The sequence below is a fragment of the Macrobrachium nipponense genome, chromosome 16 (genome assembly GCF_015104395.2).
Source record: "Macrobrachium nipponense isolate FS-2020 chromosome 16, ASM1510439v2, whole genome shotgun sequence".
Lineage (NCBI taxonomy): Eukaryota > Metazoa > Arthropoda > Malacostraca > Decapoda > Palaemonidae > Macrobrachium > Macrobrachium nipponense.
In genome coordinates, this window is record NC_087209.1 from 64,041,954 (window position 1) to 64,059,629 (window position 17,676).

Below are 17,676 nucleotides of genomic sequence, written 5' to 3' on the forward strand. Positions count from 1 at the left end.
TGATACAAAATGGCTGATGCCATGGCTTCTCTATGACTTGAAGAAGTGGCAAGCGTTGCTGGCAAAGCAATACAATATGGCTGGCTCCAGCTAACAACAAAGACGAGGCCAGGAGGAGGGGGGAGAGCTTGGGTAGTCTGAGGGGGAGTCGAGCATCCAAGGAGGGTGAACCCCGTAGCCCAAGCAACCCCCAAAAGTGCTGCCATCTTGGATGCCTCCAACTCTGAAACAAAAGAAACTGATGAAAGAGCCTCCTCCCTTGTGGGAAGTAAATTAACTCCTGAGGAAGAAGGGCCAACACTACAAAATAATCAGCCTGAGGGCCTCCTGATACTTCAAACGACGAATTGATGGAAGAAAAGGAAGTAGACAAAGGCACTACACTAGTATGTGGTGTGACTGTGGCAGGAGACGAAGCAACAGGGAGAGATGAAAATCCCTCCAACGAAGAAGTGTAGAAATTCTACAATGCTCCCTCTTACTATAAAATAACTTCCACTGCTCTCCAGGCCACACACGACATTCTGGGCAGGGATTTGTTATGGTACAAACATTAGAACAACACCTACTGCATGTGGAATGTGGAACTGTCGCTGAAGAAGCCAGCAAACAAGAACACAGGAAACCCTGAGTTCCCGGGCACATATGTTGGCGAGGCCAAGGAGGAGCAGAAGAAGCCATAATACAAGCATACACACACACACAATCACAAGCGAAAACAGGCAAAGAACTGGGTAAAAGGCAGAGAGAGGGCAACTGCGACTCTCACCCAGGCGGTTAAGAAAAAGACTGAACGCAGTAGTGTGGGTGTGTGGTCCTTGACCAGTTTTCACCCAATATACACTCCTGTTGCCAGATCTCACAAGATTCCTTGCTCCTTGCTTTTCATCTCCGATTTAACTGGATCCAGCTAGGTGCTGGAAAATTATCCTGTTGTTAAGACCTCAGGTTTGTAGCTATGAAAAATACAAACTGTCTTTAGAAAATTTGTCATTTCTTCCTGGGGCAAAGAGTCCCCAAGTGATTCCTCATGCACAGAAAATTTGTCATTTCTTCCTGGGGCAAAGAGTCCCTACGTGATTCCTCATGCCTGAATGTGTGCATGGCCTTTTCCATAATGGAAACATCATGGGAAAGAGAAGGCTTATGAAGGATGCTTCATCTAGCAGAGACCACACACACAGCCCTTCCACATTCTCTCCCCTCCAAGCATACCCCTTCCCCTTCCTGCCTTTCCCAGCATTTCTTCTGACAAGACCTAACCAAAGTTTTATGAAGCTGAAACAACTAGAATCCCTACAACTACTTAGAAAGGTATGGCCTTCCTTAATCAATGTGGGTTTGCCTTCTCAACCAAAATTTTTAAGAATCCTTGGTGGACAGAGCTGCAAGCACCAGTAACCCCCTCCCCACTGCATCTACCCCCCAGGAAGTGGCACTAGTGGCCAAACTGGTGGAGGTTCTCACCTACCCACACCCTGCCCAAGCATCTCTCTTGTAGGAGCAGCAAGGTAACCGCAAAGAAATACTGCCGATCTCCACCACCTTCATCCTCCACATCATCTTCCTCATCTCACTTGAGAACTTAACTCTCCCTATTGCCACTCTACTCCCAGGAGGCAGAGCAGATCCAGTTGATACCTGTTCAAATAAAGCTAAGTATATCTTAGTTTTACCAGACCATTGAGCTGATTAACAGCTCTCTTAGGGAGATATTTTTATGTGGATAAGAACTTACTTAGCAATGGGACCTACAGCTTATTGTGGGATCTGAGCCACATCAAGAAATTAATTATCACCAGAAATAAATTTCTCTCATTCTGCGTTAGCAGAGCGGGGAATCAAACGCGGACCCTGAGATCAGTAGTCGAGCATGTAACTGACTTGTCCAATGAGGAACAGATACCTGTCCAGTGACTGATCTTCCTCTGTTCTGGCAAAAGCAGGGCCTTGGGTTCTCTTGGGGTCACCATTTTTGCTCTCACTATCACTCCCAGTCCATGGAGTAGAGAAAGCATTCAGATGGAGGCCAGTCACAGACCTATCAGCAGCGAACAACTATATCAGACAAGACACCCTCCACAATGGAGACCACTTGTTCAGTGTTGCACTCTGTCAGAGAAGGTAACGTCATAATCTTGATCAATTCCCAGAATGCTTAGTCACCACAACTCATGAAAGTCCTTTATGTTTCCGAAGGAAGGACTTTTAGTTCAATTACAATTATTAGTGAAAGAAGAACTTTTCGTTCAAGTACTATTATTATTCAGAACATGAATCCTATTCACATGGAACAAGCCTTCAGAGGCCACTGACTTGAAATTCAAGCCTCCAACAAGTATGGAGTTCATTTGAAAGAAGTAACAGAAGGTAACAGAAAATACAAAAAGAAGAAATCAGTTATTAGAAAAGGAAGACTGTTCTATATCCCAGCAGTGTGAGAAACAAAGGACCTCTGGAACCTTAAAGTTTGACAACAAGCCACATTTATTGCATACTGGTGCTGCTGTTCAGCATATCTGGTTGCTCTCAGCAGGAAAAGGGGATCAGGGATCAATGTGAATGAAAAAGGCTAATCTCCAGTCAGTACCCCTCTTTACTGTGAAGCAGACTTCTTATTCTTCCTACATCAAGACAAGAGCCCATCTGTCTCAGCTGCTCAAGGGTACCAGGCAGCACTTGCTCAAGTGTTTTGCCTATGAAGCATGGACCTGTCTACCTCCCCTGGAATAGCAATGCTTAGGAGCTTCAGTCTTAGCCTCCTTGATAGGTCAGGTCCCCTGGATTGGGTACAGACATTTGTACTCCAAAGCCTTAGGACAGCCCTGAACAAGACTATTTCAGTCACTGGACATGGATCTTATCTTCGAAACAGTTCCTTCTAGCCCTTACCTTGGCCAAGAGTGGGAGAGTTATTTGGATTGTCATAACTCCTCAAACATTTTCGTTTGGCCAAGAATCTTTGGCTTAGACAAAATCCCAAGGTCCCAGACCCAAAGTTTGGGAGTTTCTCAATTCCCTCGTTCTGAGAATTTGTTGGTGGCACTCTTGCACCATTCCACTATTTTGTTGGGGCTTGTGTTGGCTTGATTTGCGCCCTACAACATTAACTTAGAAGAACGAAGAAATTCAGACCAAAGTGCAAGCACCCTCTCATGAATACAGAATGCTCCAATGAGGTATCCAAATACACCACCTTATTCTGGTTACAGGAGGTAATCTCCAAAGCCTTAGAGTCCCATGACAGTGCAATGGACCCTCCAACCAACCCAAGAGCTCGTGACATTAGGGGTCTTAAGGCCTCTCTTGCCTTCTGGAAGAATTTTTCAGTCCAACAGGTAATAAGGGTGGCACTCTAGCACCATCACACTAACTCTTTCCCCTTCCCCCCACTTAAGGAATGTCACCTTTAAGTCCCATGACTCATTTTGTTGGGGTTTGTGGTGGTAGCTGAACAAGTAGTGTAACTTACCAAGAACTGTTTGGGTATCCCATGGCTCAATTAAATGCTTTGGCTAATGTGCACCAGAGTTCAAGGTGGACACCAATGAGTACATACAGGTAAGTGGAGTGTGAGCTCCTGTTTTTGCTACTTCAAAATGCAAGCCCTGGAGGGAGGGGGGAACCAAGTTCCTTACAATTAGTCCACAGTGAGTCCAGAATACGAAAAGTAGTGACAGAGGAAAGCACCAACACTAATGGGCATTGTCAGCAGAGCAGCACCTGTACCCTTTTTCTATATGGTAACTATGCTCCCCACAGAGAGTCTAGTATGCATGAAGGTGTAGTGTTTGTAACCTGTAGAAACAAGTACCAAATTTTTATGTGGTATTTTTTTAGGTATACAAACTGTTGCCTTTCACCTTTCAGGTAACCCACCTTGTTCACCCTACTTTGTTGTTTCTCTTCAGTTTCTCATTCTGAATACAAGTAGGAAGAACAGTGGGTGGCACCAGTTGGGTGGGAATGGGCATTTCCTCTCCCATCTCCACCTCAATACCACCCTTGATAGTCAATGCATGGCCAGTCCAGTGCATGCACAGAAGGATACCAAATGGGCAATCCCCCTCACCCATCTCCACCTGGGTACTATCCTTGTTTAGTCGGTGCACAGCCAGTCCAGCTCATGCACATACAAAAGGTTATCATTTGTAGTAGTATACCTAGGAAAAATACAAATTACTAAAAAAAATCTGGCATCTCTCTGGTCTTTAAACAGTTTGCTGCCAAGAGAAGCAACATAATGAGTAAAATGTGATTACAGTATATTTATTAGTCGACCCCGCTAATCAAGGACTCACGATTCGCAGATTTTTCTATGGACCATATAGTATACATATTATCTGCTGAAAATTTGCTTATTTGCAGTAGCCATTTTTTCTCTGAGAAATATTCACAAATTACTGTATTTTCATAAATTTTTCATGACTAAATGCACTTTTTGTGATAAAATTATTAAAATAGGTATAAGCATTTCTGGAGCTTTTTTGTGATTCAACTATCAAAATAGGGAGTTCTAAGTGGTTTTAGAGGGGTTTTATGTTATTGTACATTTCCTCTGTTTTCGTACACTGAAACGCTCCATCCAGGGCCCAGCGAAGGACCAGGCCCCATATCGAGCACCCAAACATAGCTTCTCATCTTCTTTCATGACCCATTCTGCTTTTGTATTAGTTTATTTGTGTTTTTTGGGCTTTTTTATTCAAGTACAACTGATACATAAGCCATTGTAGGGCCAAAGAAAGTTCCAAGTGCTAGCCCTTCTGTGAAAAAGGCTAGAAACATTATAGAATAAGAAAGAACTTGTAGCAAAGTGTTGAAGGAAGTTGCACGCCGTTTTCAGTGAGAAAATGCGTACAACAAGCGCTGCTGTTAGTGAATTTGAGGCTGGCAGAGGCTGGTTTGAAAAATTCAGAAAATTAATGGGCTGATGTCTCCAACATGTTTAATGACAATGCCGTGTTTAACTTTGGCAAATTTTTAAGAAACTCCAGAAACAATTATCTCTGGTTTAGTAATTCTCCATAAAGGTAAGAGTGATGTTAAAATGACAAATTTTAATCAATTTGTATTTTCCATAACTAACAAACCTGAGGTCTTAACATTAGGATAATACTAGCGCCAAGCTGGAAAACTGGTAGAGTTAATAAAAAAAAAACTTGTGTGATCCAGGGACTATTGGCATCTGTACCTGGTCACGGGGCATTGTAGTTCCCAGAATGCCCTGGGATTCATTTCACTGGTCATTTATATTTATTTATGATTGTTTTCTATATGTAAAACTGTTTACTCCCTATAATATGTATTTTTTGTTAATATTTTTGGGGGTGTGGAACACATTAATTGTATTTACATTGTTCCTTATGGGAATTATTGTCTCGGTTTTTGTACATTTCGGATTATGTGGGAGGTTCGAGAACAGATTATGTACGAAAACCAAGGTTCCACTGTACTCAAAAATCTCAACTAAAAGTTGACCTAAGTCTAAAAAAAAATATATATATATATATATTACACAAGACATACGAAGTTTCTCACCTTTTGTTTTGAAAAAAACTACTTTTAGGCCCATCTAGCTTACCTTGCATTGCAAATATGGCAAACAAATGGCTTTTCTCCCGTGTGGATTCTCTCGTGCCTTTCCTTGTGTTCCTTGCGCTTAAACTTTTTCCCACAGTGAGCACAGTTGTACTTGCGAATATGGAAGTGATGATCCTCTACATGGCGACGCAAAAGATTAGCATTTGCCAATGTCACTCGACACAACTGGCATTGGCGGGCCTAAAAGATATATAACCCTTTAGACAATGGTACGTATTATAGTGTTTTGTAAAAAGAAAAAAAAAAGCAGTTAAACATATTTTTTATTATAAAAGCTGTATAAAGCAAAGCAAAAAGGTTATAGCTAATATTATTAATTTTTCAATCAGACTGAAGAAATCTTTGGACATATTTGATAAAAATTCTGACCCAAAATAATAAATATATTGATGAAACTTACTGTTCCAAAGTACAACAACATTAGGATTAAGAAATTGGTCCTATTCATTAGCAAGTCATTCCTAAACATATATTGGATATCTGAAAATGGGATTTGTGGATGGGGATATCAATTTTTTTTACATTTTCTGGTTGTGAAGGCAGATACGTATCAATCTTTTAAAAAAGCTGATGCAGAGGCAGATATTTGATGACCATACCCTCACGGATGCAGATACCTTTGTACATGTAACATCTAAATAATTTAGATATGGTATTTAAATGTTAAAGACTATTCTCAGCCAAATAATTTAAAATTATGTTACCACATATGTACTAATATTTTATTTACTAATTGAAAGTAGAAACGTAAGTGATACTCGTGTATGTGTATACTCTTTCATATGAACATTTTCGTCATCTTAGTACAAGGTTATTTTATGGTCACTGCATGATGTTTCCTAAAAAAATGCAATACCTTGCCTTATGATTACAACTGCTGTAAATGACATAAAATTACTTAAAACAAATAATGTATGCTTTAACAGAGCTACTTATAAAGTATAGTAAACTGTTTGGAATGTGTAATTGTGCATCATGTATTCTATGTAATAAATTAAAAAAGCCAAATTTAACAAAACAAAACAAAAATCTACTTTTAGCTATAATGTATGAGCATGGACTATTAAACACTGAGCAGGGGGTGATATCCTCATATCTGCATCCTCAAACTGCAGATGCGGATGTTGCTCACAATGCCAATGCAGATGTGGATTTATAAAAAATGCGGATACTCTGTGAATCCGGATGTAGATATCCGATACATCTCTAGTCATTGCATGACAGCTTAATTTCTCAGTATAAGCATATAAAAAATGTCTACATATGTTAGTGGCTATCTCATTTTGCATTAGAAGACAATTAACTGCTTTAAGAATAAAAAATTTTTTATAGTAGAAGCTGAAAAATAACAAGGTTTCACTCCATGTATAGTCATAAACACCAACATTGCTGTTTGTCCTTCACTACAGCCAAATCTGAATCAATATCGTTTGTCAAGGTTGTCATGGATGTAATCACTATGGATCCAAACGGGCACCATCAGTGTCTAAAGCTTATGTAAACTCGACTGTTAAAAAAAAAAGTATCTGAATTCAAAGTATTTTTAAAAACTAGATTGCAAAGGTAGGGTTAGGTGTTTGTGCTGACACCCATGCACCAATTCATTTCTCTGCTATCATGCTCAATAACACAAGTTTCATTTTTTGTATGTCAATGATCAGTCATCTCTTTTGGGTTCCATCTTCTCACTACTTACCAGCTGAGAGAAAGACTTTCAACCTCTAGATGAGGACTGTTCATAAAAATCTATAGAAAGAATGTAAAACCCTTCTACAATCCTTCCTACTAGTTCTAGAATATGTTTGGAGAAGCAAATGATCAACTAGCTGAATACAGACAACATATTTTAGAAAAGCCTGATATTTTGTTGCCCATACTATTCACAAAAATAAGATGAGGAAGATACAAAATCTTTTCCTCGCTGTTCAAACTATAATTATGGAAGCTAATAAAACTGGTGAACAATAATGATGAAAAAAGACAACTGTACTGTAGTGAGTAGAAAGTATACTGCATCTATTGTTGAAGACTGCCACAAGAATTAGCTTGCCTGCTGTGGCTGAGCCAAAGGCTACTTCATCTATACATAGATCACTACACTAAGATTTTTAACTGAACCCACTGATTATGTGGAACCACATATAAAATGAACTCTAATTTGCTGGGAAAAAAATTGCATGCATTGTACTTCAGGGAATAAAACTGATGGACTAAGCCACTTGTCCACAGATGATAGCTCATAAAATCAGAGCACCTATAATAAAAATTACTTCCTGGAAGTCTGTGGCAGTGAGTTTTTGATTAGCTTTTGACCACATTAATTTATCTAACAGAGCATTCTGGTGATTAATTGCAACTTGGACCTTAATTTTCTCAATGGCAATATTAATTTATATCTGCAATGTGGCCTATTAAAATAATTACCATTCCTAACAGTGGTCCTCATTATTCATGCCCATAAACTGCCTTAGTATAGTCAAGATCAATGCCTTCCCTTGACAAACATTACTTGAGTGCAATACACTACAGTAATATGGTAGACACTTAACAAAGGCCATCAAGATTCAAGACTATGTAAGCAGTACTCTTTAAAAAAAAAAAAATCCCAGAATGGATGACCCCAAATCTGTGCAGCATTCATAGAATGCCATGTCTGAGAATATTCTTGTCTAGATCTACTCTATGGGAAATAATTGCAAATTTTTGGCAATAACCTAAAAGCTCCATCATATATATTGCTCTATGTCTTTCAACAATTGCCCTGTCTCTGAACACAAGTAAAATGAAAAATCAGTACTAACCATAAGCAGCAATATCAATTTGAATTTTTAATTATACACTTGCGTTAAATGTGCAACAGTAAAGTGATGAATTTGAATTATAAATTTAGTTTACAGCAGTCTGCTGTAAAATGTGTCTGGTATCCTCATTAAATTTTTTTTAACATTTGGAAATAAACAGAGCATAACAACCATGAGAAGTTTGCTGGGGACCAATCATGTGGAACCTATTTGTTTCAAATAATTATCTTTAATGACAATACTTTCATAGAATTCTTGGTTGGTTATCTCAATATGAAGACTTACATACTTATAAGTACAATATTCAAGTATATTAGGAAAGTAATAATAAAACCCTTACCTGTGAAATGGGAGTAAGAGGTGGTGGACATGTTGGGTTTCCAACTGAAGTAGCAGCAGAAGTTGTTGGTACAGCTGAAACATTAGCACTTGGGTTCACTTTTTCATCTTCACCATCATTTTCATCATCATCCTGAAGGTCAGGAATAATTATTAATAAAAGTACCAGGCGATTATCACGAAAATGAAATGTAATAAATAAGTGTTTAAAACATTGAAAAAGTATTCATTAGGTACACAGCACAAATGCTTTTAACTGACTGCTTTATGTAAAATAAAAGGACTTTGTTTACTATAAGTTGTCAAATATTTTTTCTTTTCATGAAAAGACAAGAATTAAGTGAACTAAATTATTGCATTATTATATGACCTTTACAACTAAAGTAGTACTTATTTCATAATATGAAAAGCTGGTGATCTACATAACAAAGATTAATCCCATGCATATTTTCAAATATAAGTAAATGTGCTTTGTCAACATAAGAAATCAAATTGGAGGATAAATCATCACCTTGTCCTCTCACATCTACAAACTAATGCAATTGATAGCAGAAAATTCTTGAGGACTTTTCGGCCTAAGAAAAACATTTCAGTTCTATACATGCACACAATAAATATGTATCTAGTTAAAATGTGGAAACACTAAGCATGCTCCCATACATGCATTTCTAATATCTCACACATGCTCTTCATGACTAAAAGTTCATTAACTAGTCTTGACTCACTCTAGTACACTACAAAATAAGTACTAGTGGAAATAAGTGACCTAGTTAAGTGTAGTCCACACTAAGTGCTATTAATCAATCAATCAATCAACAACAAAATGCTGACAGCATTAGCATTTAGACTAGCCAGTATTATCATAACTAAGTGCTACATTCCCACACTGAACTTGAGTGTTGATTAATATTAAATATAATTTGCAAAAAAATGCATACCAGTGCAATGCATATAAAACAAAACTAGATACAAACTGGGAATCTATCCCCATGATAAAAGTGAAGTTATTCTAGCAAAGCAAGTGAGGTTAAAACATTTAATAACAACAGTTCGAAGCAAGCAACCACAACCAATATTATTTACCTTTCAAACGCCACCTTGGAAAAAAAAGGAAGATTAAATCCAATGAAACCCAATACAGGCAGGAGAAGGTACCACATGAAAAGTCACGAAAAGCCTAAGAATAAGTCTCAGGAAATACATCCCAAGCTTAAATTATGAAATAATTAAAAGAGATGCAATGGTATGATAAATCATTAATGCGTAAACTATGGTCTGCTAACAACATGAACTTTATAGAAATCTCCAAATGAAATTTGATAAGTATCTTTATGGTGCATTGTGTTCTACGTAAATCATGGGTTTTCTTTAATAACAATTTTGTCAAACTTCATGTCTGGTACACATACAATAACTTATACCAACTCAAGTTCCTTGAGCTTACAGCTTACTCTTGATTCCTGTCTACCAAATATTTCACCTGAAACTAATTCCTCCAGGATAACTTGCCTGGAAAGCTCAAATCATAATTTAATGTTGCTAATCTTCATACACCAACAGAACTTGGAGTCCAAACCTCAGTTATTTGTAATAGAGACTGAATTTTGACAAATACATAAATAAATAATTTTGTCTAGTAATTATGTGCTATTTAGGAATTTCTGATGCAACCATTATGGCAATAAGTACTTTATCACTGTATAGTGGAATATTGAACTTGACTTACCATTTAACAATGAAACATTTTAATTTTTTTTAATGAGTATGTAAATGTTCCTTTCCTTTCCATACCGTAAAAATAATTCTAACACTTACGAGTATTCATACAGAAATGGAAAATATTTTATCACCAACAAAATACAAATAATTTTTAAAAAGCCCAAAAAATAATTTTAGCAGGAAAATTAAAGAATAAAAAGTTTTCCATCTTTATTTCATATGAGCTATAAAGCATCCTACAAAAGGTACCAAAAATATCCCTTTCCAGAAGACTTCACACACAAAATAAAAACATCAAAGGCCATTTTGAGAGTAAAAAATTTCAAGGCCTCAATGTTACTTTATTAGGAATATGGAAGGCATTAACATCACAGATTCGATAAAAAACAATTTTGTGTCTGATTTTTGTACTAAGCTTAGAAAAAGACCCCAGTTACCTCAACTTTCATGAAGTGCATTTTGATACGACTTAGTGTACTTAAACTAAGCTCACTGCTGTTTATGCGTGCTTTTAAATCTATTTCCAAAGCAAAATTATACTAATAATATAGATAGGTATGCATACATGACAGAAATTTCACCTTGAAAACATGATACTGCAACAAGTATTGTTAGTTTTCACCATGTTCAATTCCAAATCTTTGTTTGCTTTGCTATTGTACATGCAAAGCCTATATAACACCTGAATGGTTGTTTTTTTTTTAGAGAAACCAGAACATAAAATGGCATTCTTACAGGACATGGACAAGTGTAGCTTAGAAAATAACTTGTGGTAAGGTCACTTTGTTGGCTACTTTAACACCCCAAATTAAAAATTTCAAGACAACCAACCACAGCCTCACAGCATTCTCAAGTTTTAAATACTATCTTTAAAGTGCAGTACATAATTGGTTTTAAGTGTAGATTTTTTCTGAATGCCACTTTAAACAGTGATTTTAACAACATAAAAGGATATACAACACACAGTGGATTAGTAATAAGTTTCTGTGCAGCCTGAAAATTCCCATAGATTTATTGCTAAGTTGAAAAATATCTCCTACACCTGCATATACCTATTTCTGCAAAATGAACACATATGGAAACCAAAAATAAACATTTTACAACAAATGAATCTTTTGAATATTTAAGCTAATTATGACAGGAAATTTCCTATTTAACTTTGAAAGAAACAAGTATCATACACTGAAATGTAATGCATAGCAATATTGACCATTGCAAATTATATTTATTGACTAAAATATTATGGTAAATATACTGAAAATTAATTGGTGTATAACAGTTGCATAAAAGTTGTCAAGCATTTCAGCTTCTCCTGTACCATATGGTTTACAAGCTTGGAAATTGAGGAAACAATTATCAATGGAAATTTGCACTAATTCTCCTAACTGACAAAACACTACCTCAATTAAAAGAGGGCATTTTCTCCACATTCATTTGTGACCAACATGATGAAATCTTTACATAAAAAGAATTTTTGTAAATTACGAAAAATTAAAACTGGATTAACACCAGCATCACATCAAAAAAGGCGAAACTGATTTTGAAAATACATGTACAGTAGTTGCTTATTATTAGTTAGTAGTGAACAAACATTACCAAGTATAGTAATTTTAAAGAATACTTACACTACTGCAATGATAATATTACAAGAGTACCTATACATATCAAAATAAAATATACTGTATTATATACTATTATAAAATCATATATGTATTAGTTATATACAAATAACCTATAGCCTCCAGATACACACACAAATCTGTGTACCTATTTATATAGTACTTTGCTATTGTCTTCACAAGAAAAATAAATTTAGCTGAACACAAAAAAAATATATATATAATACTTCCCTTTACTGTGCTGACCATTTTAGACAACTTCCAGTACTACTCATCTCTTTTTGCACTGTTTTTTTCTTAAAAATCTAATTTTCACATCCAGTTCCATCTGTTACCTATACAAATACGTATGTATAGCTATCACATATATTATACAGTACTTGACCTGAAAAACACAGGTTTCCTACAAAAATGACATGAGGCATACTAATCAAATTGAAACAAAAATACTGAAATACTAGAACCAAAATTCAATTAATAGTATACTGCTACAATGACAACTCAGAACCTGACTGAGAAACCCACCTCTTATAGAATTCTTTCCAATAACAACAATGCCAGATAGAAATGCCTCGAATGCTCCCATGTGCTTTAAATGTGTACAAAGGTAATACAGTACTACTTAACACTTTTCAAACTTCAACCTAGCTATTCAAAACCAATGAATACCTTCTATTCTACAATTTGACCCACAACAGTTCAATATGCAAGTCCATAGTACATTCTCCCTGCTGTGTACTCGAACCCCTGCATGGGGATACCTCCTAACACATCTTGTACAACGCATTCATGTACTTCTGCAGCAACCCTTTTACATCCTGGCAGTATTTTTATCTACTGGGCCCTTCACAACTAGCTGTCAAGTTCTTTAGCTTTGTTTTTCTCTATTTTTCACATTTTCATCCCAAATAAAGGTCTAAAATAGATTTTACTGTATACTTTACTACATTCAGATGTGTTCTCTCAAAGCGAAATCTGCCGTGTGCATGTGTTGTGTACTATAATCCTTTTCCTGAATAAATAAAAGAAGGCTGCCACTGAAAAACATTACATAAATGCCAATGTATAATTTGATGACAGGATCACACTCAACTTGGATTTTTGGAAACTTAACTACGTATTAGCTTAACAACTGTACTTTCATCAGGACGATATGCAAATTCCTACTGCAACATTGGGCAATACAATATTCTGTATAGTAGTATATCCTTATTTACAAAACGAAACATTTTTACTGGATTTTAACAAATTTCCAACAAAAAACACAAACAGTACAGCAAAGATTAAGAGTGAACTGTCGGCAGCAAAAACCTACAAAATTTTGCATGATGAAGTGACTGCAAATTTCTAAAATGAGCATGCATAGATGGTTAAAGCTACAAAGCTTTAAGGGGACCGTCCGCTATGATGTCTATTCTTTTTATTTATTACGCAAAATTCATAATTTTCAAATATGTTTTAGATATATATAACACCTTCATCATATAAAACTTTCAAGTCATTTGAGCAAAAACTTTTAATTTTATTAGCAAAAATCATGATTTAAAAAAAAATAGGTAGAGATTTCTCCGCTAATATGACATCAGTTGTAGTGAAAATCATACCATAAAAATTTCTTTATATACGGAACAATTCTGTGTGACAGAATTTTTATTTTTTTGTTTTTTTTCATTTTTTTTATTTTTTTATGATTTTTTTTTTTTTGATTTTTTTTTATTTTTTTTTTATCTAGACCCTCAAAAAATCTAAAAAAAAAAAAAAGAAAAAAAGAAATCAAAATTCTGTCTCACAAAACTATGGGATTTTTATTCCTCTTTCCAATGATATCTTTCTCTCTAAAATTGGATAATAAATAACCGAGTAATGGCTACCTACATGCGCATAAGTATGTTTTTGAGTTATGAGCTCCCAAAGATTTGCTATGTAAATTTTCGCTTTTTTCTTATAAAAGTCAAAACAACATTATTATAATTACTTTATTTGTACTTTTATTGTTGATTTCTACATCAAGGATCCTGGTCCTACCCCTAAAAGTGGTGTTAATACCCTCAGCGTGACACCAGATAATGATGTTGACGGCGAGACATGAGACAATGAGGGCAGCTGATAACATTGAATTTTCGTGTTTTTCTTTCAGCACACTCCTGGCCTTCGCTAATTTTGCTAGCCTTAGTTGCTGAGTTGCCTTCTTGATCTTAGGTAACTTCGGCATTGCTATAAGTTCACTAAGAAGTTATAAAAACAACGTAAATAGCTAGTAACTAAACGCAAGTGCCTACGCACATGTAACTCCTTTGACGTCTGTGGCGTAACTGAGTCATTCTCTGAGTCTCGCCTATAAATAACCGCTCTGAGCAGCTCGCTTTTCACCCAGTGTCACACTACCTTTCATTGCTACCAGATGTATGAGAATTTCGAAAAAAATCTTAAAAAATCGCTGTATATATGCAAAAATAAACACGCAAAAACGATTCTGTCAAACTCAAGTCATACAGACAACGCAGTTACAATGACGTCATCATTTAAAAACCGCTATATCTTCATTATTTTTTAAAAATAATTGGCTGAAACTTCTGGAAAGCATGCACGGCATGTTTCTGCATAGATGCAAGTAATAACTTGATTTTTAATTTTTTCAAGTTGACATGTCATCCGCCATAGCGGACGGTCCCCTTAAGTATAGATTCAGTAACCTTAAAAAGTTCCTGCTCTTGTACCTAAAAGGTGGCCATACTAAGTGTGCTATTCACAATTCAAAACAGTATGAAGTACTGCACAGACTTCTGTGCTTACATTTGCCAAGGAAAACATTTTGTTACATCCACCTCACATTAATATAAAATGATACTTTAAATCTTCTACAGCTTCACAGACCAAAATTTTTCTTTAGCTTTTTGTCAAAAAAAGAAACAAAAGAAACGTCACTGGGGCTAAAATTTTAAATCTGCACTCCCAAATATTATTCAGCAAATTAAACTCGAGCAGAATTTAATTTCATATTATTTTTCAATATGTCACCACCTAGAAGAACTAATATGAATCTATATGCATATATGTATATTTACAAAAAGTATAATATCACTATACAAAATATATTGTATTGTAAACTACTTTGGAAGTTGTAGCTCACTGTTCACAATCTTAAAATCACATCATCTCACTGGTGTAAAAATATATGCCTTCTAAATTACAGTCACCACCTAATACCCTTACCTATATATAAAATACAGTACTGCAACTCCTTACAGTTATAATACATACAAATACAAAGATGGGAGAGTTAAATTTAGGGAACATGACAGCTACAGGCATAGAATAGAAAGTAACCTACCTTTACTCAAAGAAAAACTTAAACATTTACAACTTCTTTGAATTAAATACAGAACAGTAGTGAACTCTATTAATATTGATATTAAGTATTGTAGTGGCTATGAACGAGGGGCATTCAATCTACCTATTTTAAAAACTTATGCAGAGATTTTCCATCTTTTCTACATATGTAAAAATATTAATCACAAGTTACAAAAAGTATATAAAATATTAACCTTCCTTAAAAGGGCAGTGTAAAATATATTCAAAATGAAAAATAAAAAACTACATAAAATAAGTACAGTGCAAAAATAACACTCATACACATTTGTAAGCCCATGACTATAAATATAAGTAGTAAAACCACCACCGCAAAGGTTATAAATTACACATACGTATTATCTGTCTCTTTCAAGTTTAATTCAAAAGATTCATTAATGACTGGGGACTATTGCTGTCATTTTTGACTGTCCTAAGAATGCACCAAAAATTACATTATGACATGTAATACTAAGATACAATTCTCAATACGTACAACCATATATACTATCTTGAGATAAAAATGTTAAAATTTATGAATTCAGGCGGATTTGAAATAAGAAGACACTGCATTAAAAAAATGAAATGAACGAAGTTACAAACAGACAGCATTTCAACCTTAAAATAATCTAACCTACTCCACCAAACATATGAAAAATATAAATAATCCTCTATGGTAATACAGCTACATACAGTAATTATAAAATAAATGTGAAATAAGTTAACTATATAAATTAAGAAAATACTCTTATTCTGTATATATAAACAAATAAATTAGGAGTAACTAAAAACACTAACCTTATCTTATAACCCATGTACCCTTTCAAGTTTAAATATACTATTTGTATAGTTTTTACTTTATCAAAATCCAAGGATAACAATTAAATACTGTTGTGTTAAATTTCACCTTTTTTAAATTAAATTTGTTGAGTTACTTCATGAATAAAGTTTTGCTTTATTTTACGATTAAAAAAAACACAATTTACATGGACTGAAGATCCGAAAAACTTCATCAGTGCAAACACTAATTCCCACTATGAAAATTAGCCTACTACAATTAAAAAATATTTGCAAAATAGTTGGGTCTACTTTAACTATATCTCAATAACAGAAGTTTTACTCTGACTATTCATTAATCAAATCTTTCTCCTCACAACTAAAACTAAGCAAAATAAAATTATTGCTCCGCCTCTGATGCACCTAAAAACAAAAGACTGCCCTGGAAAATTAAATATACTATACCTATAGAAAAGCATAAACTTTTTCATCTTAAGCTTTTAGGGAGTCACAGCTGTTGGTTCGGGCGTCCAGGCGTGAGCTGGACCGGAAGATGTTGCAGCAGTTTCCGTAGGTGAACTTTGGCTTGAATTATTTACATGAATACGGCGGATGTGTTTCTCTAAATGGACATTTTGAGAGGCGGCATAGTTACAATGGGGGCAGCGAAATGGCCTCTCACCAGTGTGGGTTATAAGATGACGGCGGAGGTTATAAGGCTGGCCAAACTGTTTTCCACAAACTGGACAAACAAAGGCCATTTTCTCACCAGTGGCCATTGCCAACAGGTCAGGCGTGCAAGCCGTAAAGGGGGAGAAAGTGCCACCAAATGGAACCTGAACCATGGGAGGCATAGCTGCTGTCTTGGGTGCCGTGTTGGTAGAGATGCAGGAAGATGCTATGCTTGTGGGTGTGCTTGCAGCCACAGGCTGGCGTAATTCCACCACGGGAATGAGAGCAGCTGCACGAACGTTCTCCCAACTCTACAAAAAATATAATAAAGTCCTGTGTCAGTCATATCATTAAGTCAAATGAATAAGTAATTAAAAGTTTGAGAATAAACTGTAAATGTCATGGTCTGTCTAAATAGTTTATGAAGTCCTTTCCTGAAAGGACATCATGGCCACACTCTCAATAACTCTTCAAATTTTCTCTGATAAAATTACTTATTTTCTCAAGCAACAAAACTACAATCGTAACACAAACTTCTATGAGATTACTAGTTTAGTATTTGTGCTGTAATGCACAGTTACAAAAGCCATTCCACTTAAACTTCTTTTCTTTTAACACCCCTTGTCTGAATGAGGCCTTGTAAAAATAAAATGAATTGGTTCATGCAAAACTGCTGTGAAAATCCTCTAATATATACATACAGGGGATGTTGCAATTGTGCACACCAGATAAAATAACACTTTCCCACTTTTTTAAAATGAACTACTGTGCAAAGGAATTTTATAGTGTACAGTATGCAT

At 35.4% G+C, this 17,676-nt stretch overlaps 1 protein-coding gene across 4 annotated transcripts in view; it reads right to left on the reverse strand.

Moving 5' to 3' along the window:
- Positions 1–17,676, reverse strand: part of LOC135195773 (zinc finger and BTB domain-containing protein 49-like) — a 124,370-nt gene that overhangs the window by 12,791 nt on the left and 93,903 nt on the right. For 3 of the 4 annotated variants that reach the window (XM_064222234.1, XM_064222233.1, XM_064222235.1), the window contains 2 exons: positions 8,743–8,874; positions 5,582–5,781 (listed from right to left, as the gene is read on the reverse strand). In XM_064222234.1, coding sequence (XP_064078304.1) covers positions 5,582–5,781; positions 8,743–8,874 — 332 coding nt within the window. Of the gene's footprint in view, positions 1–5,581; positions 5,782–8,742; positions 8,875–13,994; positions 17,188–17,676 lie in introns of those variants that run through there. The other variant, XM_064222240.1, reaches the window with a different exon arrangement.